Raw genomic sequence first — 27,141 nt, 5'->3', positions numbered from 1 at the left:
CTTGTGCAGTAGAGCTCATGAGAGCAAACACCTTAAAAGGATTTTCACTAATCTGCTTACCTGCTCAGGTGGATTATTGATAGGGAGTCATGAAAGTCTCAAGTGCTTATACATAAGGTACATGAAAGTGTATTATTTTAGACTTTCAACAGTCATAGAGATGCACCACTATAGCATGAAAAATGAAAACTGTTGTCTTTAACCCAAAAATTCAGAAACAACAAGCCAGTCAAGCAATGAGAGAGGCATCAAATTAAGGCAAAAAGATAGAGCATGTTGCTTGTGGAAGCGCTGGGATATGGAGCATTTTGGAGTTGTGGCACTCACCTTGCTCCGCATTTTACTCAAGAGAAGAAAAAGAAAAAAGGAGAGAGACGACCTCATCTTTTTTAAATTGTACAAACCTATGGCATAGTTACTTGTCTGACAGAACCACATGCACCATTCATTAATAGCCAGAAGCTTACATGATAAAGAGTCGAAAGGGCAACTCTGCAGTCCTCATCTCCAGTCCGACCTTTTAATCTTTTACGGTTAAAGCGAACATAGATGTTTGTGAGATTGTCTATAAACTTGAGAAGGAAAGGTACTACCTGCCAGATCAGAAATAATGGGTGAAAATCCAAAGCTATGCATAATCATACTCAACTGTAACCAATACAAACTTAAGAAACAACACAGGCAAAAACCTTATATTTCCATCTGGAAAGCAGAAGTCCTACTATTAAACCACAGATATACAAACCCATACCGTGTAAAGTCGGTATGCTTCCATCTCTTCTCGAACAAAGCTCACAAGGCTCTGTGAAGCAGAGTTTATCCACTGATCTAGTACATTTGTAGAAGTAAGCAGAAGACCATACTCTGAAAGAGTGAAAGGTGTCTGGCCTTCAATGTTGACTCTAATCGCATTTTGAACCAAAAATCTATAGGCATTATACCAAGGCAGGAAGACATCCTTCACCTACATGATAAATACAACATCAGAAGCTCAATCTTAAAATTGACTGCAAACAAACATTTAACAAAGCCATGTCTGCCGTATTGCAAAGACTCCTGTTTCTGTTAGTATAACAATGTTCTGCATTGCTATACCATAACTAGAGCTCATTACACATGTTGGGCTTTACTGTTTTTCAGCAGTCCACCTTTCACAAACATAAGGCCACCATGGAGAGATTCATTGTTCTTCAAAGACATCAAGATTATTCAAAGGGTACACCAATTGCGTCACCCAAACGAGTACAGTAGTATCGAGACTTACTCACTTGCTAAATGTGCACTTATGAAAAGCCTTAAACTATCAGAAGACAAAATATGGGCAGAAGTAATACCACGCCAAACACGCCCTCCTTCTTAAAGCGCAAAGGCTCAGCTCGAACTACTGGTGAGTTTATCAGATACAACCGTAGCGCGTCCTGGGCAAAACAAAGATCATTATAATGTTGAGTTGCCAAAATAGCTATCTATTTGATTAGATGCAGTTCTATAAATCTGGACAAGGATAGCAATGGCCCTCAAACATATCATAAGCAGCCTGACTTTGAATTTTACCTGAGACTTAGCATAAACTGTAAAGAACCATGTACAAAAGGGAAGTAGGGCATTAGCACATATCATAGTACTCTCGACTCATAGGCAGAGGTTGAATCACAATGCACAAATCCAAATGGAATTGCTTATCACTAGCTACGAGATGCATGATTTCAGTTTCTGACATATGTAAAAAAATGCATCACGAAACACATAACCATTATTGGGGTTAGATTCCCATGGAAATGAGGGGGAATTTTCTATTCTACACGCCTATTCAATCCCCCGTATATTCGATCTGTTTAATATTACTGAAATGGAAACAGACATGTTCCCGGGTAGTAATTGCTATATCATTGGGTTTATCTACCGCAGCTACTCGGGATTTGCAAACCATCCCGACTGGCAGTCAAAATTTCATAAGGAATGTATATATTTTCACAGATCAGAAATCTCAACGTATGCCACATTCCAAATGTGACTCAGAATACTTGGATGGTGGACATGGGGGCCTATAAGCTTTGTTGATCAATTTTGAAAAGTATGCGATGAATGCTAGTATATTTTAGACAATATATGTGTACACTAAGAGTTGTCTCTCACAAATTCATATCTATAATATAAATACACAGCTCTGTTAGTACCTTATGGGGTAATTTCTCTTCCATCATTGACCATGAACCCGTAAAAAAGTGGACACAAGAGACGAAGACAAGACCTCTCTATTGGTTTCCAATTCGGAATGTCCATGCAGAGAGCTGAACTCAAAGCCCTAATCAACGCTATCCTAGATGCAGGTACCTTGGTCACGATTTTGGCCAAGTCATCACCATGATAACTGCTGGAAAAACTACAATATCACCATGATAACTGCTAATAACTTAGTTATCACCAAGTTATCAACATGATAACTGCTGAAAACTAAGACGGCAAAAGTGTATGTCAAAGCCATAAGGCCTCACATACTGAAACTATTGCTGCCATATACTCGACCAGAGAAAGTGCCATTATAGGTTGTGTCTTGTTGCTTTAAGCGACCCTATGCCTGAGCCCAATGTGAAATATTAGCATTGTTCCTTGAAGCATCAGCCATGTGGCGACCTAGGGGACAATCCGTTTTTAATGGCCATGTGGCCTCCATGATAGCTTCTCAAAAGCAATATCAAAAAGTGTGTGCCAAAGCCATATGACCACACATGCTCAATTAAAGAAAGTGTCAGCCATGTGGCGACCTAGGGGACAATCCGTTCTTAATGGCCATGTGGCCTCCGTGATAACTTCTCAAAAGCAATATCAAAAAATGTGTGCCAAAGCCATACAACCACACATGCTCAATTAAAGAAAGTGTCACTGTAGCTTGTCTCTTGTTGCTCTAAGACAGAGTATGCTGGAGCCCAATTTAAAATATTAGCCTTTATTAAACCTCCATGGCTGCGCATAACTCATCCAAGGGAAGACTAAGGTCATGACCTATTTGAAGGAGTCAACCTGCCTTAAAGCATTGTAGTCATTTAGTCTTGTGGATCAGCAATAAGAAACACTTTCTACAAAGGGGGTTATTTTGCACCTCTGGTGTTCTGGCATAATGTAATTGTACCATGCATATCTCTTAGAATCCTCTGAACAACCTTCCATTGTATCCCCTTGAGATTTGCCATCTGATGGATGCTATTCCCACTCACGAGAAGGTGGCATTGATTCTTTTAAGAATTTCGCACCAGTGGCTAACTATAACCACAGTGAAATAAGTCATTGCATTTGCAGCCTAGTACGGGTGGAGGCTTCATCAAACAGATGTGAGGCTTCGTCAAACTGACCTTAAGTGTGGCCAGTTGGCGGTCAAAAGGAAAGGATTGCAAGCTCGGAAACTTCATGTACATACTTAAGCAGGCACTGTTTCTTTTAAAGCATAAGAGCAAATCTCCTCCAATCTATATATGTACTGAGGGGAACGGACACATTTTTGCAACTGTGCTTCATTTTGGCAATTTGATAATCATTGAGAACATTTATTGCAGTCACCCATTCCAAGGTTGTAGAGCAGTTTGAGATGCAAGATTTGGGCTTATTCAGTTGCTTTTGTGCATTGAGGTATGGCAGAGAAGGTCATCATCATTGTATCTGAGTCCAACTATGCAGGTGCGCTTTTCAGGAGTTCAAGAAGAGGCAAGCGACCTCTGAAACCCATGGATATGTATCATCTGAGCATTGCAGGTGATGGCAGAGGGATGGGGGGAAGTACTTTGTATAGACAGCTTGCTGGTGGCTCGATCTACCTCACTACACACTCGTCTATTTTTGTGCAATAGCCTTTACCCACAGCATTGCTTTATTCTTGCCTATGGCGCCATCTACCTTGTGTTTGGTTATGTAAAACCACTTACAATCAGCCAAGGTATTATCTTGGAGCATCAGTTTCCAGGCACCATCCTTCATGATAACATTACCCTCCTTCACAGCTTGTGGCCATCTTTATAAATTTTCCAGCATGCTCGTTCTATGATCTTACACTTAAGAGCTGTGTAAAGATTCTCTCGTCTTCATAAACCATTTAGCCATCTTGTCATGCTTCTTCCCAGGTCCAAAGTTTCTGCTTGGATTATACCCACTCTACGTCGCATTCAATGTCATTGTCTACTTGCACCGTGCTCCTGAAGCAAAATGCCACAAATTTCAGGAGGTTACAACATACTTTGCCTTTCTTTTTACTCAACTTCTGCACATATTCCCCATCTGGTTGAACTCTCATCCACATCATCTCAAAGCAACATCACATTCTCAGCAAAACATCGGTACACATATCTCCACATAATGGCTATAAAATCACCCTCATGTGATGATTGATTACATGCCTGAGTTCTGACCTCTCCACCTCCTGCCACATCCTCCACCCTGTGCTCTCTCATCCATACAGCCTCACACCCTTCCTCTCCGTCCATACAGCCTCACCTTTCACCCATACTGCCTCACACAGAGCTCTCTTCATCCACATAGCTGCCTATACCCATCTGCACAGGACTCTAATGCTCCTCCACTTCAGTTCATACACCCGTACTATTCCCCACATAAGTCTGTACACCTGCAGCATCCCACTCCCTTTCTCTCTGACCGTACAGCCTTCTTTCCTGCATGTACCCTTCCATACAGCCCACTGTCTGTCCATACATCCCCATCCAAACAGACCCCCTGCCCCAGTTAATAGCCACACAACCTGCAGTGTGGCAGGCCTTCACTGGAGTGTCACATCATTACTCACAATCAATGAGGCACTTGCAGATGCTCAGAATTTATTGACACAGCAACGCCTCTAGACTCGCAGCAAAGGACTGACAAGCCACAGGGTAGACATGCTCATTGGCTAGGCCTCTTCTCTGATGTAGGTGTTCCTTTACAAGTTATTTGTATTCTTACAGACTAATGGCGAGACAGTTCTCTATGTAGTTGACGAGGATTGGAGACTAAGTCTCACTAAAAGAGTCATATCTTCAGGGAGCCCCCCTATTCTACTGTTCAGTGCATTGTCATGTTTTGCTTCATGCTCCTTAATCTGTTCTTTAGTATCAATTTTACTTGCCTTTGTATCAACCTCCACAATCAATTCTTTCTTAATTCTTTGTACTTCAGTGTGGACAAGATCTCAGCTGTAGAAACTAGCTGAAGGGTAGGGGGAGAAGCCTCATTACCTCATCCATTACTGCCTGCTTGCCAAGTCCTTCAAGAACCTGAAGTTTAGCTGTCAACAGCTGCCAACTGCAGCTTTAACTCACGCACCTCCCGCTGTAAATAGAAGTTCTGTTCTTGGGTTCCAACGATGGGTCAGCTAAGCCCCCCTCGTTGATGTGTCTTTGCATATGGAGGTGGTGTCAGAGCTGCAACAGTAGAATAGAGAACTTTGCTAGTTGGAGAGGCTGAGAAGGGGGATTTTGAAGAGGAACCAGGCTGTCCCATCTGAGATTACCCCCTGACTGAGGCTAACTCCCAGGCTGGGCCGGGGGTTCAGCTCAGGGGTTAGGGGAAAAGGGAAAAGGCGGCTGCTGCTGCTGCACCTGAGAATCTGAATGGGAAGAGGCCTGTTGGAAACCAGACTTGGAACTGCTTCTTACAGTGGCTGCTAATAGTCAACTAACCTGCTACCTGGCTGTGTGGAGAAATTCTTGACCAAGCCTTGGACCTGAACTGTGCTTGTGACTTACGGCAGCCCCCTGAAGTAGGAAGGGGGAACTGACCAACAGAGGATTGACTTCCCTATATTGTACATGAACTTTTGACGAAGTTTGTGATATCGGTTCACAATTAAGCTAGATCCAGATGTCTACTGGGTTAGGGTCATAACTCTTATGTGTGTGCTCGTGTAACTCAGCACAACCCATCACTCCTAATGTAGGTCAGAACAACTCGACACTCCACAGGAAAATAAGCAGTTGTTCTCTCTCTCTCTCTCTCTCTCTCTCTCTCTCTCTCTCTCTCTCTCGCACACCCCCAGGACAATCATCGGGCTGGACCCCCCGAGATCTTTATTCATTTATGAATACTGAGTACAGATTACAAATCAGCTCACGGGCTGCTTGTTAGAAATTACCCAACAGAGGGTACGCACAGCAGAAGACTGATAGTAATGCCCAAGAGCTCACACAGTGTGCGTGTGGGATGTGGAATCACAAACTTCTTTACTTATGTGCATTCAATAGATGTGCAGACTCATCAATAGACAATGAACCCGCCAGATAGAGAAACCACCAAAATATATATTTCCGTCCAAAACTATGGACACAATACAAGAGAGATAGATCCAGAGTCCCACCAATGGTGTGGTCCTCTGATCTTACCACAAGCTCCTTCTCCTATCTATTGGCTATCTCTAGACTCGAGCCCGCATGCTCCACCTCAAGCGTAAGTAGACTTTACGTCCAAAGATCTCAGCACCTTGCTGCCCTAGTAGACAGCCTAGGCTCAGCCCCAAGTGAGCTCAGTCTGCAGCAACTCTGACCCTGCTTTGCCTCTTTGGGCCTATTCTGCTGCTCCTGCTGCTCCTCTGTTTGCTGACTTGCTGGATGCTGAAATGAGGCCAAGAGCCTCTCCTTATATAGGCCCTAGGGCCTGCTGAGAAAACTGACCAGCCAGCCTTATACTGGCCGACCAGACTGGCCGACCAGCCTGCTGCTGGTCCAGCCCTTTAAGGGCTCACAAAACTAGGCCTTTATGGGCCACACTTTTAGGGCTTTTGGCCCTCCAATCTAGGCAAGGGCCCAGCCCCAAGGTCAGCCCTATATAAGGCCTGGTTGGGTGCCTCAAAGCAGCCCAACCAGCCTCTCTCCTGGCCGACCCATGTGCTGGTCTGTCCCGCCTCTGCTGCGCCACTCTGATCTGCCCACTTGCAGGCCCGCTCCATCACTTGGATGCCCCGCCATCTGCTCTGTAGTTCGCGCCATCTGTTGCAGCCTTCTTCTCTTGTGAGGTGCTGCCCATGTGGCAGCCCCCTCTCTCTCTCTTCTCTGGGCATCTTTTGCCCTAGGTCTCCCTTCCCCACGCTCTCCTCATTTGGGGGCTTACAGATGGGGAGGTGACCTTTCCAACACTGCTTAGTTCAAAAACATACGTGAAAATCTTCTTCACAAAAGAGCTCTCAGCTCATTTCTTTTGGCAACATGCCAAGTATCAAAAATCTAAAATATCTCTAGTTACATGCCTCAAAGGGCAAAACTCCAGGGTCTTTGTAGCCCTCGGTCACATTGGCTTCTCCTGGCTACCCGCTGGGCTCCTTAACGCTTCGGCAATCAACCCCTCTTAAAATCTGCAGCCATTAATTAAAGCGCACATAGCCATGGCACCCATTAATCGTTGCATGCAAATAAATTCTAGACTAATCCCACATTAACTAACTCTGTGGTTGACCGTTGACGGAAGCCAACCCTTCTAGCCATAATTAAGGACTTTGACCAGGGGTCAAGGCGGCTTAATTAATGCTAGAACTCTCCGACCAGAGCCGGTAATGATCAAGGTTGACCGAAGTCAACCTGCTTTGGTGGCATATGCCAAGTCTTCCTAACCAGGGTTAGGCTTACTTAACCGATGTTAAGTATCTTTGACCGAAGTCAATATTTTGACCAATTAATAATAACTTTTTTATCATAATTAAATAAACGAGAGACTCTTTAATAATGATCAAATAAATGGTCAATTGAAACTTTGACTTTGGAGTATTTACAACTTGGTGACAGCTCAGGTGTGAGCTAGGTGACCCCTATGGATTCCAGATGGGGATTCATGTAATTCGGTTTCCTAGTCTTTACTTCGGTGAACCTGATTATGGCGGAGAGGTAGTCGTTTCAGCTGTGATCAGAAACAGCAGCAACAGAAGCCCACACACGTGCATCCTTTGGCTGGCTCTTGTGTAAGTAGGCTACAGTGTATATTGCCTCTGACCAGAAAGAGGTAAAACTCTTCAGAACCCATTACAGGGTTGTTTGCCAGCATAAAGTTTACGTGCCATCAATAGGTCTCTGGATTTGTATATCTTTGCATCGTATCCACTCTTCTGCATCTCAAACAGCCTAATCTATACTGAGATGCCCTTACAGCTCATGCCACAACTTATTAAGTTGGTGTTGGCCTAAGCTATCAGATCTGCAAGCCTGGTAATCTTCTTTAGAATGTGCACTCTCCTTGTCAAACTCCCGATTCCTATATTCTTCATATTAGAGATTTCAAAAATGAAGAGTAACAATCTCTACAGATCTGCCTCTTAACTCTCCCTTTCACAGCGTATTTAACAGCTCAAAACAGGTCATAACCCCCCTAAACTTGCTGTAAATAGAAAAGAATTCTCTACTGTGAGAAAACAGCAAAAGCCAGACACTTCTGTCACCAGCAACCTCCTCTACTGATACAAATCTGTTCCCCCCCAGCTATCATTGTAGTTCATACTTCATAATTCCGTAATTGTGTTTTAAAGATTTCCCGCAAGATGTCCAGCTACTCATTGACATCATCTGGGTGTCCAATGTCCTTGTTTGATTCATCTCATTTGTGTTATAGTCCAATGGAAACTAAATTTGTCTCAATATTCACTGTCCTCTTAGAGCTACCTCTGGAAATTCCGTTCTGTAAAGGACTTAGCACTGCCTGCAGGAACTTTGCATAAATTTTCAGCAGCAAAAACTGAAGATGTTTCAACCTGTGAAAATATTCGGTCCCTTCTTGCGTAACTTCTTGAAGATCTCTTCACTTATAGGTACTCCAAACTTCAAAGGGTTTTCAGACAACAGGAAAAGTAAATAACTAATCGTGTGCACAGCCAGGCTCATTTATGAAACAGTAGGATGTGCTAAACCTCTAATTTTATCAGATCTCGGCAAGCACACCAGCCAAAACGCCTCAGTGCATGGAATTGGATAATGGTTGGATGAGACAATATTAAAACGCTGTGATACAATATTAAAAGACTTTAGATTCCACTGGCATGAGCATTAACATGACAGAAAACAACAGAAAAACAACCATCAGAATCTTTATTCACACGTATATGGCACTCATATGTATATCCACACCCTAAGCCAAAGCAACAAAAACGGCATGCTTTTAATATTCTCACTTCAGTGCTTTAAGCAAACCGAATGACAAAGTTCACAAAGCAAATAAAAATCACAAGACTCACAGCTCCATATTCATGGACTACATCCATCGGAGATGGATAATTTTTCAACCTCTTGCTCATCTTCTTTCCATCTTCAGCTAACACCAGTCCATTGCATATAAGATTCTTGAACGCTGGCTTATTGAAAAGAGCTGTGGATAGTACCATTAGAGTGTAAAACCTGATGCAAATAAGAACAAGGATGTTTTTAAAAAATCCATGTCCAAGAGGACTGAAAATAAATATCACTGAAATCTACATATCAAATCTAATTTCTCGTATCAAATATAACTCCAGAAAAGAGACAAGTTTCAGAGTGGCCTGACATCATTCATTTGTGAACAGAGATCTACCTTAACATCCAATACAGCTATCATTACCCAAAATGTCATCTTTGACACTTGTATCTCCAACTTTCCAATAGTGGCATCGCTACATTGACATTTGGAGATAACGCCGCTATATGTTATGGGTGAAAAGTTATCCTAGGGTCACGTCACACCTAACCTTGGGACAGTTAGGGCAAGAGGTAGCCTGGGTACAATAAGGGCAGTCCTAAGGTTGAGACACCTAAAACACCCTATGCCTATATAAGCGCGAGCCTTCATTCACTTTGGGGAATTCTTGGGAGTGGGACTTCTTGCGGCCTATGACTCCTAAAGACATATGTGCACAGGCATGGAATGCATAATCTTACATGGGAATACAATGGTCCAAGGTTGTGGCAGTCATCACCATGTGTGTTCTTGTATTTCTGTTTGAACCTTTGATGGTCTAGTTGATAGCTTCAAGATGGAGAATAGCAGTGTACCTCCAAGACAGCAAAGGATATCCTCATAGGTTGCCTCAGGCATACCACAACTTCAAGCCTTCTTCATTAATCAGATCATTCTAAGACTTTCTTCATATACATATAAGGTCATTATCAAAGTTGTATTGTTCTATTATCTAGGCCCCCTAACTTGAATCATCGTTACTGTGGGCCTAGATATTGACCATATTTTCTAGACAATGGCTCAATTTAAAGGCTCTTCTTAAAGGGAACTTTGTGACTCAATATGACAATAGAAACCCAAGAGCTCTTAAAAATAAAATTATGAAGGATAAAGGGTAAAAAGGCTGAATATAAACCATAATTTCAATAGTGAACATGCTTTTTGGCAAAGATCAATTCTACATACAAACAAAAGACAATAGAGAGCACACAAGGAGGGGATATGCAGTTCAGAAGACAGGATTATATTTTCTCATTGCTTAGTCTTTGGTGACAAATTGACATAGAGGCGTGCAGCTAAGTGATTTTAATGCATTATTCACTCCTTGCTTCGCATGATTGTACACATGAATCTCTTTTGCAGACTCTAGAGTCTATACCTAGTTTCTAGTACGATATCTATTTTAATCTTTAAAGCCCTATTCTTTTAGGACTTGGAACTTGCCACTTGATAATAGGACATACTATAGCTGGCAATGGTCTTATCATGTGACAATGGGCGGCTCTAGAGATATTTTGCAAAGAGAGGGACTTGACAGTTAACCTTGGGAAAACAAAGGTTATGATCTTCAACACCTCACGAGCTGTGTCCCACCGCCATGGTTTCACATACCGAGACGAGCCAGTGGAGATAGTGCAGTCTTACACATATTGGGGGGTAGTGTTCACCGGGCCAGGTTTCACGGTGATCCATGCAGGTACAGCACGCCTCACACAAGGATGGGATGCTTGAGAGGGTGGTCCTTCTAGGCACACTTCTAGGACCCTTCGACAAAGGGTTGGCTTCTTGACACGCTGGTGAGACAGACTGCCATTTATGCAACACCTTTCTGGGGGAGTGATATTTCAGCAATAGAGTGGAAGAGATTTGAGAGGCTACAAGTGATTATGGGATCCAAGATGATTCGGAGCAAACCCTCACTCCCCCATCTGATCATACAGGCAGAGTTCGCCATGACCCCTCTCCAGGTTGATGCCATCTTTCAAACAATGACTTTCCTCCACAAAGTCTGGGCCTTACCCCAATGGAGATTACCGAGCCTAGCATTGGAGTCTTCCACGCAACTCGCAGAGATCGGTGTTGATACAGGATGGTATGCACGGGTACCCACATGGTTTGGTAGTCACGACATTCCGATGGACTGACTTTCCCCCTTTCAGTACAGCATGGATGCACCACCCGAGATTATCCCACGAGATGAGATCAACCGTATCATATGGTTGGACCTCCTCTAGCTCCATACATCGAGGGCTTGGGGGGGAGAGGAGTTCCCCACCAAGATCCAGTGCTACCATGACCACTTCCTGAGGGTCTCGGAGCTGGTCTTGTCATCAGACCTCGATACCTCGAGGACAGGAGAGTCTCACATACATTGAGGATCGCCATTGGTCAGTTGCGAGTCTCATCACATTAGCTGAGGATTGAGGCATGGAGAGCTCCAAGCATACCCAGAGAGCAGAGGATCTGCACACTATGCCGGATGGATGAGATCGAGACAAAGCAGCACTTTCTATGTGTCTGCCCAATATAGTATGAGATCCGAGGGCGATATCACTGCCTTTTTCAAGAGGGGCATGGCTTTGGTCCACTTACACGGCTGATTCGATCAAGTTTGTGTTGAGCTCTATCTGATTGAGATGCGACGACAGAGAGATATGCTGATGCGACAGATCAGAGAGCAACAAGGATTGATGCCACAGGTCACCGAGATTAACAGAGCATAGACACTTGGTACATATTTCTATGCATATGACTCAGTTGCCAGTGAGGCTAAGGGAGAGGAGCTTGATGAGATTAGAGCATCATGAATTAGCACTGGGAGTCTCCGCCACGATGCTGCACGAGAGACACGCACCCCACATGCAACACAAAGAGGGACCAGAGCACGCAGCCCTCCTCAGAGGTGACTGTCAGAGACGAGGCGTCACCCTTGATGTAAACCATTGGATACAGAGATTGAGGAGACCACACCCTCCCCCGCGTCGAGAGACAACTTGACAAACACAGAGAGCTCCTCACATCTCATCAAAGAGCCACCAGGTTACCTAGATATATGGAACCTGGGCATGTACTAGGAGCGTTAGCTCCGAGCACCTGATACTCTTCTAATATTTTGACTATTTTGTTCATTAGCTTAGTACTTTAGCTTTCAGCAACGGCCTTACTGAGCCCTTTGCTTCAGCTCTTAGTGGCTTGTACGAGTTACCTTTGTTGGGTGTTGGAAGCAATGGAAGCTCAAAAATGGAAGCACAATGGAGAAAAACGAGATGCTGTAATAGATTGCTGCAAAACTGAAGTGTGGAGACTCAAGGGAGAGCCAACATAACCAAACCCTAGGGCTAACTTGCCTAACTAGACTAAGTGTCCTAACTGACCTAGATGGTACATAAACTAACTGTACCAATAGTCCTAACTGACTATAACTAGGTCCACAAGGCTCATACCAAGGTATAAGTGGCATCTATGGATAGCCCACGAGATAACAAACCCCCCTTCATGGCATGGACTGAAGTATCCTGGACATGGCTCAGCAACCTATGACTGTATAGAGTAGAACAAATCAAGTTACAAAAAGTACTAAGTTTAAAGCTTGCCGAAAAGCCTCAAACTTAGGTTGAGGTAGAGCCTTCGTAAAAAGATCTACCAAGTTGTCTTCAATGGGAACATAAGACAACTCAATATCACTTGTTGATAATCGCTCTCTGACATAGTGATAGTGAATCTCAATGTGCTTTGTGCGAGCATTGAAAACTTGATTCCGTGCGACAGCCAAAGCACACTGACTATCAGTGAAGATGATGGTAGGAGCAGTCTGACATGCACAAAGACCTGCAAGTAGCTTCCGTAGCCAAACACACTCCACTGTAGCTGTAAAAGCCGCTCTGTACTCAGCTTTGCAGCTAGAAGTAGCAACTGTACTCTACTTCTTGCTGAACCAAGAAACACATGAAGTACCAAGCATAAAACAGTTGCCACCATGTGACACACGAGTGTTAGAACAACCAGCCCAACCACTATCAGTCAACCCATGCATGACAAGTGAAGTATCAGTCCCATAAATAAGGCCTAAATGCTGAGTGCCTTTAAGATATCTGAAAACACGCTTCACGGCATGCCAATGGTGCATAGATGGGCTGTGCATATATCTGCTCAACTGTGAGACAGAAGTATCAGCCCCATAAAGAAGACCTAAATGCTGAGTGCTCTTAAGATATCTGAAAACACGCTTCACGGCATGCCAATGGTGCATACATGGGCTGTGCATATATCTACTCAACTCTGAGACAGCATACTGTAGATCAGGTCTCATATGGCATAGGTAACTCAAACAACCAACTGCCTACTGATAGAGAGACCGCTACCATCCTCAGAAGAGAAGTGAAAACCGGTCTCTTATGGTGTGGATACTAGCTTGCAATCTCAAACTGAAAACGCTGCAAAAGCTGTCCAATGTACTTGGATTGTGACATCAAAATGCCCCCCTCACTGCTAGCAAATTGAATGCCCAAATAGTAGTGCAGAAGACCAAGATCAGACATAGCAAATGTCTCCTGCAAATCAATTTTAAAATCTGCAATTTGCTGAGCATGTGTCCCAGTTACAAGCATGTCATACACATAAAGGACTAAAATCAGCAAATCTGTCCCACGCTTGCGGATGTAAAGGGTAGCCTCTGTAGGGCCGTTCTGAAAGCCAAGTGTGAGCAAATGAGAATGAATTCTCGAATACCAAGCCCGAGGTGCCTGCTTCAATCCAGAGGGCCTTTTTCAAGCGGCATACCTTGCTTCAAAACCTTCAACCTCAAAGCCAGGAGATTGGGAAACATAGACCTCTCCCTGCAAATGCCCATGAAGGAAAGCTGTGTTAATATCAAGTTGATGTATCTGCCAATGAAAGTGGGCAGCAAAGCCAATAACAATGCGAATGGTAGTGATCCTGGAAGTGGCAGCAAAAGTCTCCTCAAAGTCAATGCCATGCTACTGAGCATAGCCCTTACCAACAAGACGGGCTTTGTAACGGTCCACTGAACCATCAACTTTCCGTTTGATCTTGTAAACCCACTTAGTTCCAATGGCATTCTTGCCATAAGGCAAATCACACAACTCCCAAGTGTCATTCTGATGGATCGAATCCAATTCAGCTTGCATGGCCTTCATCCAACAATCATTTTGAAAGGCATCTTGATGACATAATGGCTCTTCATTGCATGCTATAGCAACCAAAGCATAAGCAAAAAAACTAGCATGCTCTTTCCGGACAGCTGCTCTCGTACGGGCTGGCAGAGGAGTGTCTTGTTTGCTGTCTTTTAACGTGTCAAGGAGCCAACGGGATACCTTTTTAGGCTCCTAAATTTCTTCTCTTTCCTGGTCAAGAGCCCGGTGCAAATGATCCTGATCAATGATAAGCATATCACGCTGAATTTCTGCATGCAGATGTGGCTGCAAATGACCAACAGATGGAGAAGGGACAACCTCAAATGGAACATCATCCCGAGCATTGGATGGAAACAAAGGCATCAACGTGTCAAATATGTCTGGGGCATCAACAACCAGCTGTTTATGACCTTCCAGCAAAGGCATAGTGGAAGATTCATCAAACACAACATCCCGACTAACAAAACACTTGCCCGTGCCGGGCTGATATAGCTTATAGCCCCTGCTCTCTAAACTATACCCAAGAAAAATGCATTTAACAGCTTTATCATCCAACTTAGTCCGTCTCTATGAAGGCACATGAGCATAAGCTAAGCATCCAAAAGTCCTCATGTGAGTAATGTGAGGCTTATGACCCGTCCAAGCCTCATAAGGTGTGATAGTCTGCAATGCCTTTGTAGGACATCTATTCAAGATGTAATTTGCACACATGACCGCATCCAACTACAACTTATTAGGCAAATGTTTGCCTTTCAACTGGCCATTTCCATCACTGATCTATTCTTCCGCTCAACCACGAGATTCTGTTGAGGAGTATAAGGCACCGTGCATCGATGATTGATGCCACGGGAAGCCAAAAAAACAGCAAACTCCTTCGACATGTATTCACCCCCCCTGTCTCTATTAATGTGAGCAATGTGCAGCCCACTCTCATTCTCAGCCAAGGCAATAAAGTGCTTGAATCATGAAGAAACATCAGACTTGGATTTCAATGCAAAAATCCAAGTGTACCTGGTGAAATCATCGATAAAAGTAACAAAATAGTAGAATCCCCCAAGAGCTGCAACCCTCATGGGTCCACAAACATCACTATGAACAAGGTAAAGCTTGCGTGAAGCACCAACTCTCCCATCCTTAGGAAATGCAGCACGGTGCATCTTACCAAGTAAGCATGGTTCACAAACATGTTTGGTAGGCATATGCATTTTGGGAAGATCCACAACCATATCTTCCTAATATAACTTCACCAAGGGTCCAAAATTGAGGTGTCCAAACCTCTCATGCCACAAATGAGTATCTGCCATGGTAGAATCAATAGCAAAGGCATGTACATCAGTAAGTGCAGCATCATCATCTGAACATCTGTCATAAGCATCAAGTCTGTAAAGACCGCTAGACAATGTGCCAGTCAAAACCAAGGTAAAGGCATGTGTAGCATCATACCACACCTCACACCATCAAAAATAACCTGAAGGCCACATGTAGCAATGGCTGAAATAGAAATGAGGTTGTTACGAAAGCCTGGAACATAAAGCACATTCTCTAGAGTGACAATACCACCAGAGACAGAACTAAGAGCAACTTGCCCAATACCTTTCACGGTATATGACGCATTATTGGCTCATGTGACACTGCCCCCCTTAGATGTAAGCTCCAATGAGCTGAATAACTTCCTACAGGAAGTGATGTGCTTGCTAGCACCACTATCAAAGAACCAGGCATCACGAACATCTGAAACTGCCATACAAGCATTATGAACATCAGGATTATACTAACATGTAACCAAGAAAGCCCAATGGTGGTCTCGTGCGAAATTAGCGGACTCATGTCGATCTTCTGCACTAGAAGAACCAGATACTGCAGGACCAGACTCTTTCTTTTTCTTTTCAGATGCTATGCGCTTCCTGCATTCAGAAATATCATGCCCAGGTTTCCTGCAATAATTACATCTCCTCTTCTTTTTGTTATCTCCTGAAGAAGAGGCACCATGTGTATCTCCAACTGAAACCTTGCCTTTACCATTACGATTCACACGACTTTGCTCCGCCTAAAGAAGAAGAGCAACAAGTTGGTCAAATGAGAAATGATTGGCATCACCCCCTGCAACCAACCTCAATGTAGTAGCAAAGCCTTGATATGAATCAGGCAACCCATCAAGGGTATTAGAAACCAGCTGAGAATCAGGCATAATCTCATCAATGTTGGCCGATTGCTCTTTTAAATCCTTCACATTAGTGAGATAGGCATCCATGTTACCACCCTCATCAAGCTTTAAATCTTTCAACTGCCTGCGGAGATAGGCGACCCTCGCATCATTCCGCACCTAATACAAAGATGCAAGCTGATCCCATGCTTGCTTAGCTGTCTTGCAAGACCGAATATGAGGGATTATAACCCGTTTCACTGAAAGAGCAATCAAGGCATGTGCTTTGGCATCACGACCATCCCACTGAATTTGCTCCTGTGAAGGAGGCAAAGCACCTGAAGCAGGAGGTCCAGGAGTCCTGGCTGTAGCAGTAGAACCATCACCCGAAGACCCATCACCTGAAGAAGCAGAGGCTACAAGTGTAGTGATAGTAACAGTGCGTGTACGTCTGGCCTCAGAACCTGAAACAACATGCCCTAGATTCTTGGCAACCAAAACATGTCCCATCATGTATAACCACATGGGGTAGTTGGTGCCATCAAGCTTGTCATCGGCCCCATTCAGCCCAAACAAATCATCTTTGCCACCAGACATGGTGCTGAAATACAAGGCAAATGCACTAACTGGCAAAGCAAATGAGAGAAAGGCAACCTCTCAGAATCAAGTGCAAAAAATCTGCCCAAGCTTCAAAGCTTATGTCTGCAAAAGACTCTGCTGTCCCAAGGTGTACCTGTTGCAAAAAAAATCCCCAAAGGCAACACGAGGCCTTTCCAAAATGCAAATGAAGCGGAAATTGAAAACAACGGCTTACCCAATGATGTACAGCAATGACAGGCTCTAAAAGCGAGCAAATGAGGGCTGGAAATGAGAATTACAGCAAAAGAAGTGCTCCCACGAGGAGGAGAGCACGTTGAAATGGAGAGAAAGAGATCCAATGGAGAGAAGCTCGCAGCCCGACGCAAAGGGATGCCAAATGAGGAGGGAAGGGCTCAAAGAGAAGTCTCTGAATCAATTCAGCAGCTCCAAATGGCTCCAAAGGCCGGCACGCAGCTCGAGGCAACTCCAAAATGCTGAGAAACCTTCAATATAACTGGCACGCACCCCAAGGCAGCTCCGTACTGTAGTAAATGCTTGCTGACACAATCCGCACAGCATTAAATCCAAGTCCGTACAGTCTAACAGGGCCGTACAGTCCCCGTACAGTCTGATAGGTCCGTACAATCTATCTGAGTCTGACAATTCCGTACAGTGACAATTCCGTACAGTGTGTATGGAATTCCATACAGTTAGCTTTTGTTGTAGAAAAGTGCTCAGATTTGCTCCAAAATGCGTCTCCTTCGCGGTAGCTGCTCCACAATGCGATCTTCTCGTGTCAGAATGAGATCTTTCGCGACAATATTGCTTGGAAAGGTCTCAGACACTCGTGGGAGTGTGAAAACCAGCAAGACCAGTAAGAATGAGGGCCCCAGAGGCTGCCAAACAGCTTGGGAAAGCTATCAATGGCTGAGGGAATGGATTCCCAGAAAAACGAGATGCTGTAATAGATTGCTGCAAAACTGAAGTGTGGAGGCTCAAGGGAGAGAAAACATAACAAAACCCTAGGGCTAACTGCCCTAACTGGACTAAGTGTCCTAACTGACCTAGATGGTACATAAACTAACTCTCCCAATAGTCGTAACTGACTATAACTAGGCCTACAAGGCTCATACCAAGGTATAAGTGGCATCTATGGATAGCCCATGAGAGCCTACAACCTTTAGGTTTTGCCCTTTGTCTCATAGGCCCGCGAGGCCTCCTGCAGCCGTTAATACATCTTTCTTTCTCTCTCTCTCTCTCTCTCTCTCTCTCTCTCACAGTGCAGGAAGATACACCTGCGGAGCTAGGAAATGAGAAAGTTTATATACACTATGCTTGTACAAACACTGAGCCTTTATTACAGGTATCCAACATGGGCCCCCACGCTCTCTAAGACCTACTAGAAAAGAATAGAAACTTTACATAGAAGACTTCTCATAGGGGAATTGGAGATCAAGGATCAGACACCCTACCCGTATGATACCTCTTGAAGGGGGGCATTATGCCAATTCATGGCTTACCTCAACAAAGTTGAGAAGATGGATACCATGAGGATACCTCGCAAGGCACTGGAAGCTACAAAAATGGAATTGTGGGGTATAACAGATGTTGATATACCAGAGGATGCATGTGAGATCAGGGGAAGTTTTGGAGCACCACAACGAGGTATTGGGACTAGCGCACAAACCACATAGCAAGTCTATAGTATTTCCTTTCAACGGATGTAAAAGACCACTATTAGTACATGGTCATCACTAGTCCCATACATCCTGAATGGTCTCAAGAGCACTTTAATACAATCATATCATATCATCTCTCTCTCTCTCTCTCTCTCTCTCTCTCTCATCCTATCTACTCTGTTCTCCTCCCTCCTACGTGCTGCCTTCACTATGAAGTTGCAGTTGACTATTTCTATTCATGATTATGATTTTGTTAGCATAGATTAGTACTCAGCAAGGGCCCTAGCGCGCCCTTTGCTTCAGCCCACTTATGCTTGTATGAGTTCGCTTTCCTATGTACTTTGTCCCATAGGTCCACAAGGCCTCCCGTGGACGTTAGTACATCTTTCTTTCTCCCGTATCTCTCATTTTCCCACCGTACCTCTCCGAACGTACCTGCCGTACCTATCTCCCACACCTGCCTCAGCCCGTCATCCCCCGTTGCCTTAGCCCGTCACCCTGCCGGCCCTTCGTTTGCTCCTTTCTTATCAGGTGCCAACAGCAACCGCGACTAGCAACCAGTAGCCGCCACTAGCAACCTACATCCGCTAGTAGCCGCCAGAAGCCAACAGTGGCCAACAGTGGCCAACAGCTTCCACAACCCCTCTAGTTTCGTCAACGACAAACACCCCCCGCTAGTTTCGTCAACTGTAAACTAACCCTAACCCCGAGTTGGACTAAACCCTCAACCCCCAACTCGAGGATTAGGTTCAACTAGGGGATTCTACAGGCAGCTAATTATGAACTGGCCTACCCTCTCCTCCAAGTCCCCTCAACTCCTTCAACCTCCATCAGGACTCGGTACTCTACAGTTGCAGCCATGACACCCTCTCCGTATGCATGCAATTACCAACAAGAAGGCTCAAAACGACCCATACTTGGGCAACAGGATCAGATTTTTTATCTGCAATGGGCAGTGAGAGAGCGCTGGCACAGATAAAGGCTCGACTTCAGGTTCTAGAAAAGTTTGGTAAGCAGGCAATAATTGATGAAGCTCTAAAATCTTGTAAGGCTTCCCCCCTACCCCGTAGCTAGTTTCTATTGTCAAAGACCCAGTTCACATTGAACTACAAACCGCTACGAAGGAAGTGATTGTGGAAGTGGACACCAAAGCAAGTAAGACAGATATTCAAGTAGAGATTGAAAAGCATGAAGCTAGATGTGATAATGCGTTGAAGATTAGAATAGGGGGACTCCCAGAAGATTGGTATAAAGAGGACACATACATTGAAATATTGACAAAGATCAAAGCAGGCTTACCCAACATTGAATGGACAGATGATGATGAGTAGGACGATGATGAATCCAGGCCAGCTTCTATTATGCACTACAAAGGTCATGCCATCCTTACACTGAAGTCAAAAGATATGCGGGTCAAGCTCCTTCGACAATCTTACAAGCTGAAGGGTACCAAAGTATGGATAGTTGAGGATCTTACACAAGCTCAACTCAAGAATAAGGCAACTGAAGGTGTAGCTCTAATCAAAGAGTTCAAATCCAAACCAAAAGACTCTCAATCTTATCAAACTATTACTCTTTCAGACTATTATGTAGGTACTCTAAAAATAAATTCGGGGTTGCTTTTACATTCCGTGGGAGCTGCCATGTGCCCTCCCTAAAGCAGATGTACTAGAGGGTTTCTTGCTGTCCCGTAGACCTGTTGGTCTCCAGTGGACATTAATATACTCTCTCTCTCTCTCTCTCTCTCTCTCTCTCTCTCTCTCTCTTCGTCGCCTGAGGAGCCTCTCCGTCTCTCTGTTCATCACCTAAAGAGCCTCTCCGTCCGTTCCTCGCCTAAGGAGCCTCTCCGTCTCTCTGTTTGTCGCCTTAGGAGCCTCTCCGTCCGTTCATCGCCTGAGGAGCCTCTCCGTCTCCTTGTTTATTGCCTCTTCATCTCCTGTTTGTCACCTCAACAGCTGACTCTCCGCCGTTAGCCGCTTGTCATAAGCATTTCGTCCTCAGCAGCTCGTCGCCATGCCTCAGCAGCTCGTCGTTTCCATAGCAACTCGCCTCCTCAAGCTCCATCCTCTCCCGTCTAAAACACCAGGTTCCTAGGGGAGTTGAGGGACCCCGGGTTGGCTGAAGCCCCCCAACCCATCTCAGGGGTCAACTTGTAGGAGAGGGGTCCTTTTATGATTTGCACAGGCCGACATGGAGACTCCCAAGGTGCCCAAGCCCAAGGCTTTCACCCCTACCACCCCCGTGAAACCCTTGAAGCCCTTGTACTCATTTGTTGTAGGTTTCAACCCAACTCCCATCCCATATGCGAAAACTTATCAGACAATAAAGCCCGCCGATCCACAAGAGTGTATCTACCACCTAGAACATGAAGTACATGAACTCAGACTTCAACTTCCAGCTTTGGAAAGGAAGGTCCACGATATGGAGGGGAATGGAAAGTAAGAGGTCATCAAGGAGGTATTGCATAAGTGTAATGCATCTCCCCCAACACCAGAGTTGCTTTCTAAAGTGCAAGAAATGGTCAATGCTCACTTGAAATCTATGAAACAAGAGATGACAACAGACGTACACCGTAAAGTGAACAAAGCTTATCTATACAAGGGAAGTGAAAGAGCAGCAAACCAGGGAAGCCAAGAAGTAGACCTTGCGTATGGGAGGGCTACCAAAAGGTTGCCTTGATACAAAGGAATTCACAGAAGATAAGATCAATTGCCTAAAAGAGAAGATACCACAAGTGGAATGGGATCCAGATGCTATCTTGAGTATTGAACCAAAGGGAACACAGATACAAATCTTTCTGCAAACTATACCTGGCTGCTCCCGCTGCTCCCCTCCTGCCATCTCCTCGCCGCCTCCCCCCTCGACCTCCTCCGCAACCTCACCACCCCCCCTTCCCGTCTCCTCTCGCCTACCCTCCCCGCCTCTGTCGCCTCGTCTCCCCGCGCTGCCCCCCGCCTCCCCTCTCCGCTTCCCCGCTCCCCCTTCTCCTCCCCTCCCCGCTGCTCCTCACCGCCTCCCCCTCCCGCCTCCTTCCACAGCCTCTACCACCTCCCCCTGCTACCTTCTCCGTCTCCTACCACCCCACCTCCGCCTCCTATTGCCCCCACCTCCTCGCCCCTCCGTCTTCTCCGCCTCCTTCTCTCCTCCCCCCCCCGCCTACTGCCTTCTCCCGCCTCCTCTTCGCCCCTTGCCCTTGCCTTCTCTCCCTCCTCGCTTTCTCGTCCCCCCCCCCCTCCTCCTTCTCCGCCTTCTGTCCTCCCTGCCTTCCTCTCTTCTCTTCCGTACTTACCCCCCCTCACTCCGCCTCCCCCTCTGCCCCTTTTTCCCTTTCTCTTCTTCCTCCTTGCAGCGGGAGCATTTGCGCTTGTTAAGGTGAAAGAAAACCTTGGTGGTGACCCTTGGTCTGGCCAGAGGGGCTCTATGGCAGCACTCTGGAATCCCACGGCCGTCAAGGTTCTTCTTTCCCCAGCTGACAAGCAACAGGTACAGCAGGCAGTTCAGTCCCTCCAGGACAAGGTGCTTGTGGGCAGAATTGTGGGCCTCACGCCTACACGGAGACACGTGAGAATGTGGATCCAAGCGAGCTCGACTTTAGAGGGCGACCACATCTAGGAGTCACCATCTATGGACGAGGCATTTTCCTCATCCAGCTGAGCTCCCCTAACACCGCCTCGACACTTGTGGAGCAGAGCTCCCTACTCCTTGGCCCGCACCTTGTCTACCTCTTTCCTTGGTATCATGGGTTCACAGTGGAGGACATGGACACGACACACCATGTTTCACGGTTCCCGATTACACTCCATTTCCCAGCGCTCCCCAAGGAGTATCAAGCCATCCTCCCTTCCATTGGACGAACATTTGGCATGGTGCTAGAGTCGCCGCCAAAGACGACCGCCTCCGTTCTAACAGATAATGGAGTCCCCAGGATCAGAGTAGTGGTGGAGAGCCCAGAGTCCCTCCTAGAGTTGATCCTTCTCGAGACCCTAGAAAGGGGCACACTTCATCAGAAGGTGGAGATCTCTAGGTGACCAGCCCAGTGTCTTAAATGCAAACAAATGGGCCACCTCGCGAGAGATTGCCCCCATGGCCTCCCTCGCGCGCCTTCTCTCCCTCCTCCACAGAGTAGGCAGAGTCAACAGGCCCGAGTTCAACGCCCTCTCACGCAAGAGCAGCAAGAGTCTCAGACCCCATGGGTTACGCCCTCGCAAGGGAACCGGACACAGGTTAAAAAGAAAATGAAAACAAGCAAGCACGCCTGCAAACACCGCAAACAAATGGCCAACCGCAGGGAGAGGGACAGAGTTGACCGAGAGGCCTCGAAAGAGGAACAACAGGAGCCCCCCCCCCCCCCCCCAAGAAGCGGGAGCCCTGCCCATTCAGCCGCTCGTCCAGCTTCGAAAGTCTAGCCTCCGCACCCACCCTTGCAACAGCAGAGAGCCCCAGGAGCTTTAGATGTGGCGATAGTAGAAGCCGCAGTCGCTAGGCCGACGAGGGCCGTGGAGGAGCCAATCCAGAGCCCCGATGAGCTTGATCAGTAGGGGGGCCTGGGATCGGCCTTTTCCCTCCTCCTCCCCCTCCCCCCCCCCCAAACACCCCTGCCATCATGCAAGGGAGCGACGACGCCCCCTTTAGCCTCCTCATCGCAGCAGCAGGTTTGCTCAGAGAGGGATCCTGAGAGACAAGGCTCATCCTCCCAGCCAGCAACTCCCTCCAACCTGGGCGTCCCTTACCGCGGGACTTCTGGAGGTTAGGACCCTGGAACGATCTGGAGATTCCAGACTCATACCCTCTACCATTGGAGGTCACGCTCATGGTCCTTCAACCCCGCAAGGGGGGTTTGATTAGTGCAGTGGGATCTCACACACACCCCGTTTGGAGATTTCCATTTGCCTCCACAGGGTTGGAGAAGTGATCCTCGCAGGTGTTTGATGCTATTTTGGGTAATCAGCTTATGCTCATGATGGACGAGTGGATGGGCCCACAGGGACTAGATCTTTGATACGCCCATGGCGCGGAGGTGAACTTTCAGCTGAGCTTCATGAGCTGGACCATAGTGAGTAGGAATGTACACGGGCTCCACGACCGTGTTCGTAGTCAGCCGCAATACCTTATGCTCCGGCAGTGGTAGGGCGAGCAATGGACATCCTTATGATTCAGGAGCACATGTTTTCAGCAGCAGACATTAGACGACGCCATCACCTTCTTCCAGGGAGAGGTCCAAAGAAGTGGTCTCCCGCAGTAGGACGGCGGAGCGGAGGGGTCTGCATCTGAGTCTCACAGACCTTGGCTCCAGAGGTCTACGATCAGGGCGAGCTCATTCCAAGACAGGCAGTTTGGATGGGAGTTCGGACGGGAGAGTCCAGGATTGGAATCCTGAACGTGTATGCCCCAGCGTGTAGGTAGCATCGCCCGACCTTTTGGAGGAGGCTGTCACAGTGTCTTCTGGATGTTGACGCCTAGATTGTTAAAGGGGACTTCAACCACCTGGAGTTTGGGGAAGACAAGCAGGGCGGCGCCTCGTTCTCTGAGATGCCAACAGTAGAGCGTAGTACCTGGGAGCAGTTCATTTTCATGATCAGTGGCAGAGACCCATGGAGAGAGCCAGAGTTCAGCAGGATTCCTGGCAGCCTTCTCTTCTCCTTTGGACAGAGGAGACACGATGGATTGCTTGAGAGATTAGATCGCTTCTATGTTGGGGACTAGGCATTATACAGAGGCGGCGCTACTAGAATTCTGGCAGGTACCACGATGTCCGACCACTCTCCAGAATCTGGCATTCTTCCAAAACTTCTGGGAGATTATCTCCACCCCTTTCCGTTTAGCCTGCTAGGAGATTTTCGACACAGGCCTTCTCCCTCAGTCCTTGCGCATGGGGTCGATTTGTTTGATCCCGAAAGGGGGAGATAGGTCAGATATCCAACAGTGGAGGCTGATCACTTTGCTTGATACTGCATACAAGATCCTCGCCAAGGTTTTGAGTTTGCGGTTAAAGACTCATCTTACCGACATCATACATGACACAAAGACTCGATTTGTCCAGGAGCACAGTATCCTCGACAACCTCTTCACGTTCTGGGAGGCAGTGGATTGGTCCACGGAGGAGTCACAGCCACTGGCCATCCTTCTCTTGGACTTCAAGAAGGCCTACGACAGGGTGGAGTGGTGTTTCCTCGAGGGCACTATGAGGAAATTGGGTTTCTCAGACAGATGGGTCAGAGGAGTTTCAGTGCTATACGCAAGGAGCTCTAGTCAGATGATTATCGGAGGACACACAAGCAAGGCCTTTCCTCTCTCTCGCTCGGTCCACCAGGGCTGCCCACGAGCTCCCTTCCTCTTCTTGTTTGTAGCGGAGGCTCTGGGGTACTACTTGAGATCATAGGTGGTGGGTCTCACAAGGTTGAGACTCCCAATCAGACAAGACGAGAAGCTCCTTGACTCGGAGTTTGCAGATGACACAGCCTTGTATGTTGAGGACACCACAGCGAGTCCAGAGAGAGTCAGAGGCGCCTTGGCTATCTATTGTGAGGCCTCAGGGGCACGGATCAACTGGACAAAATCCATAGGCTTCTTCACGGGCTTTGAGGACACACAGGAGATCCGTGAGTGGGGGAGTGACTTTGGTTTCAGATGGATACTGCGAGGCTAGACAGCGAAATACCTCGGATACCAGGTAGGTATTGACATCACAGCAGAGCAGTAGATTGCCCCGATCCTTGAGAGTGTTCAATGCAAGCTTCTCTAGTGGAGCTCGGCCAAACTCTCCGTCGCAGGTCGCGCCTTAGTGGCAAACCAGGTCCTTCCTGCCACTGCCTCGTATATTGCCTCCTTTTGGTGCTTTCACAAAGGTTGCATTAGGCAGCTCCAACGGTTGGTACGGAACTTCCTCTGGGCAGGCTCAGACGGCACAAGGAACTCTCGGGCCCGAGTAGCTTGGCAAACGGTGATCATGCCGCAGGCACTGGGAGGCTTGGGTATCATTGATCCGGAGATGCAGAGCAGGGCCCTTCCAGGAAAGTTGGTGGTTCGTGGCCTCACCCCAGGTGCCGAGCCTTGGAAGCTCCTCCTACAGAGAGGGCTTCTGAGGAACACCCCACGCACTAGGGGACAGTGGCAGCCTTCACATAGATGGATCTTCTCAGAGGCCCCCCTTATGGCGAAGGGCTCCCCCTAGATGAGGAGCCTCCACAAGGTTTGGCAGAGACTAGCAGGTGGCCTCATCCGTGCTCCGCCCAAATGCAAAGAGGAATTTGAGCGCCAGCTCCTTATTTGGCACCCAGAGGTTAGAGATCAGGAGGGACGTTTGCTTGGGCAGCGGACTCACATTGGCTGGGCATAGTGGGACAGTGGTCCAACGGGGTCTTTTGGTCGTTGAAGCAAACTATCCATGGAGGCAGAGGGGAGGCTTGACACCCTAGTGCATTTGAGAGGGACAGGGCAGCGGATGGTCAAGATCGACTTAGCCATTCCTGAGTCCTGGTAGGAAGGACTTCACATGTGAAGAGACAATTGATGGTTGGGGCAATTTTCCCGTACTGGTGTTCCTTTGAGGATTTTGATGCAGCGCGGCACCGCGCACCGCGGCTTCTTCCGTGTAGGACCTGGAGGACTGCTTCAGCCCCTCACTGGGAGTGACCCTGAGATGGATGGGAGTCTTGATGGGATACACTAGTAGATGATTAGAGTGGTAGGACGCTTGGGGAAGAAGTGGCACATTGATCCCAGTATGAGTGGCACATTGATCCCAATATCTCAGAGCAGGACAACTCTCGATGGCGCCTCTAGCTATGGAAGGGTAGACCCCTCAGGGTGGTCCAGTGGGACCCGGGGTAGTGGTTCTGGCCCTCAAGGAGCGGCCTAGCTCAGACGATAGATGAGGTGCCTTGCTTTTCCTACACCACACGGATTGGCAGCAGACTTCAGATGGACTCGTCGAGGTGGACTCCCTCGAGGGAAAGACACTGGGTGACCCACAGAGTGCCCCGGGATGTTCGCTCCAAGTTTTGGACGCGCTTGTGGTCCAACTTGCGGCCAAGGAAGATCTCTTACTTCTTCTGGCTGACAACCCACAAAGGCTTGCCCATCGGTCCGTGGTTGGAGCAGATGCGAGTGGAGTGGCAGTGCCACTGCTGCTCAAATGGTGTCCTGGAGACTATCCCGCACTGTCTATGGAGCTGTCGTAGCGCAGCAAGGATCTGGATGAGAGCCCTCAGGATCATGACACGCATTCAGAGTATACACAGAGATTACACCTGGGGGATGGTGGCTTGGTTGACAGAGGGAGGACATGCGTTTCAGATTGATGAGATCTCCCCAACCTACCAGATACAAGCTCAGAGCATTCAAAGGATCGCACTCCACGAGGCAGCCCCCCCTGACACCCTAGCTCCTCCTCCTCCTAGGGAGGATAGCGTTTGGGAGGTGGTAG

At 46.9% G+C, this 27,141-nt stretch overlaps 1 protein-coding gene across 1 annotated transcript in view; it reads right to left on the bottom strand.

The window, feature by feature from the left end:
* LOC147906286 (tRNA synthetase class I (I, L, M and V) family protein) overlaps positions 1-27,141 on the bottom strand; it is a 267,819-nt gene that overhangs the window by 145,913 nt on the left and 94,765 nt on the right. Inside the window, exons 12-15 of the mRNA XM_087377738.1 lie at positions 9,188-9,347; positions 1,335-1,418; positions 752-964; positions 468-593 (exon numbers count right to left, since the gene is read on the bottom strand). Of these exons, the coding sequence (XP_087233864.1) occupies positions 468-593; positions 752-964; positions 1,335-1,418; positions 9,188-9,347 (583 nt within the window). The remainder of the gene's footprint in view (positions 1-467; positions 594-751; positions 965-1,334; positions 1,419-9,187; positions 9,348-27,141) is intronic.

This window comes from Dipteris shenzhenensis, chromosome 1, assembly GCF_047967505.1.
Source record: "Dipteris shenzhenensis isolate YYH24624 ecotype China chromosome 1, Dip_SZ_1.0, whole genome shotgun sequence".
In the NCBI taxonomy this organism is placed as follows: Eukaryota; Viridiplantae; Streptophyta; class Polypodiopsida; order Gleicheniales; family Dipteridaceae; genus Dipteris; species Dipteris shenzhenensis.
Note: the sequence above shows the minus strand (reverse complement) of the source record. Positions and strands in the feature narration are given on the sequence as shown.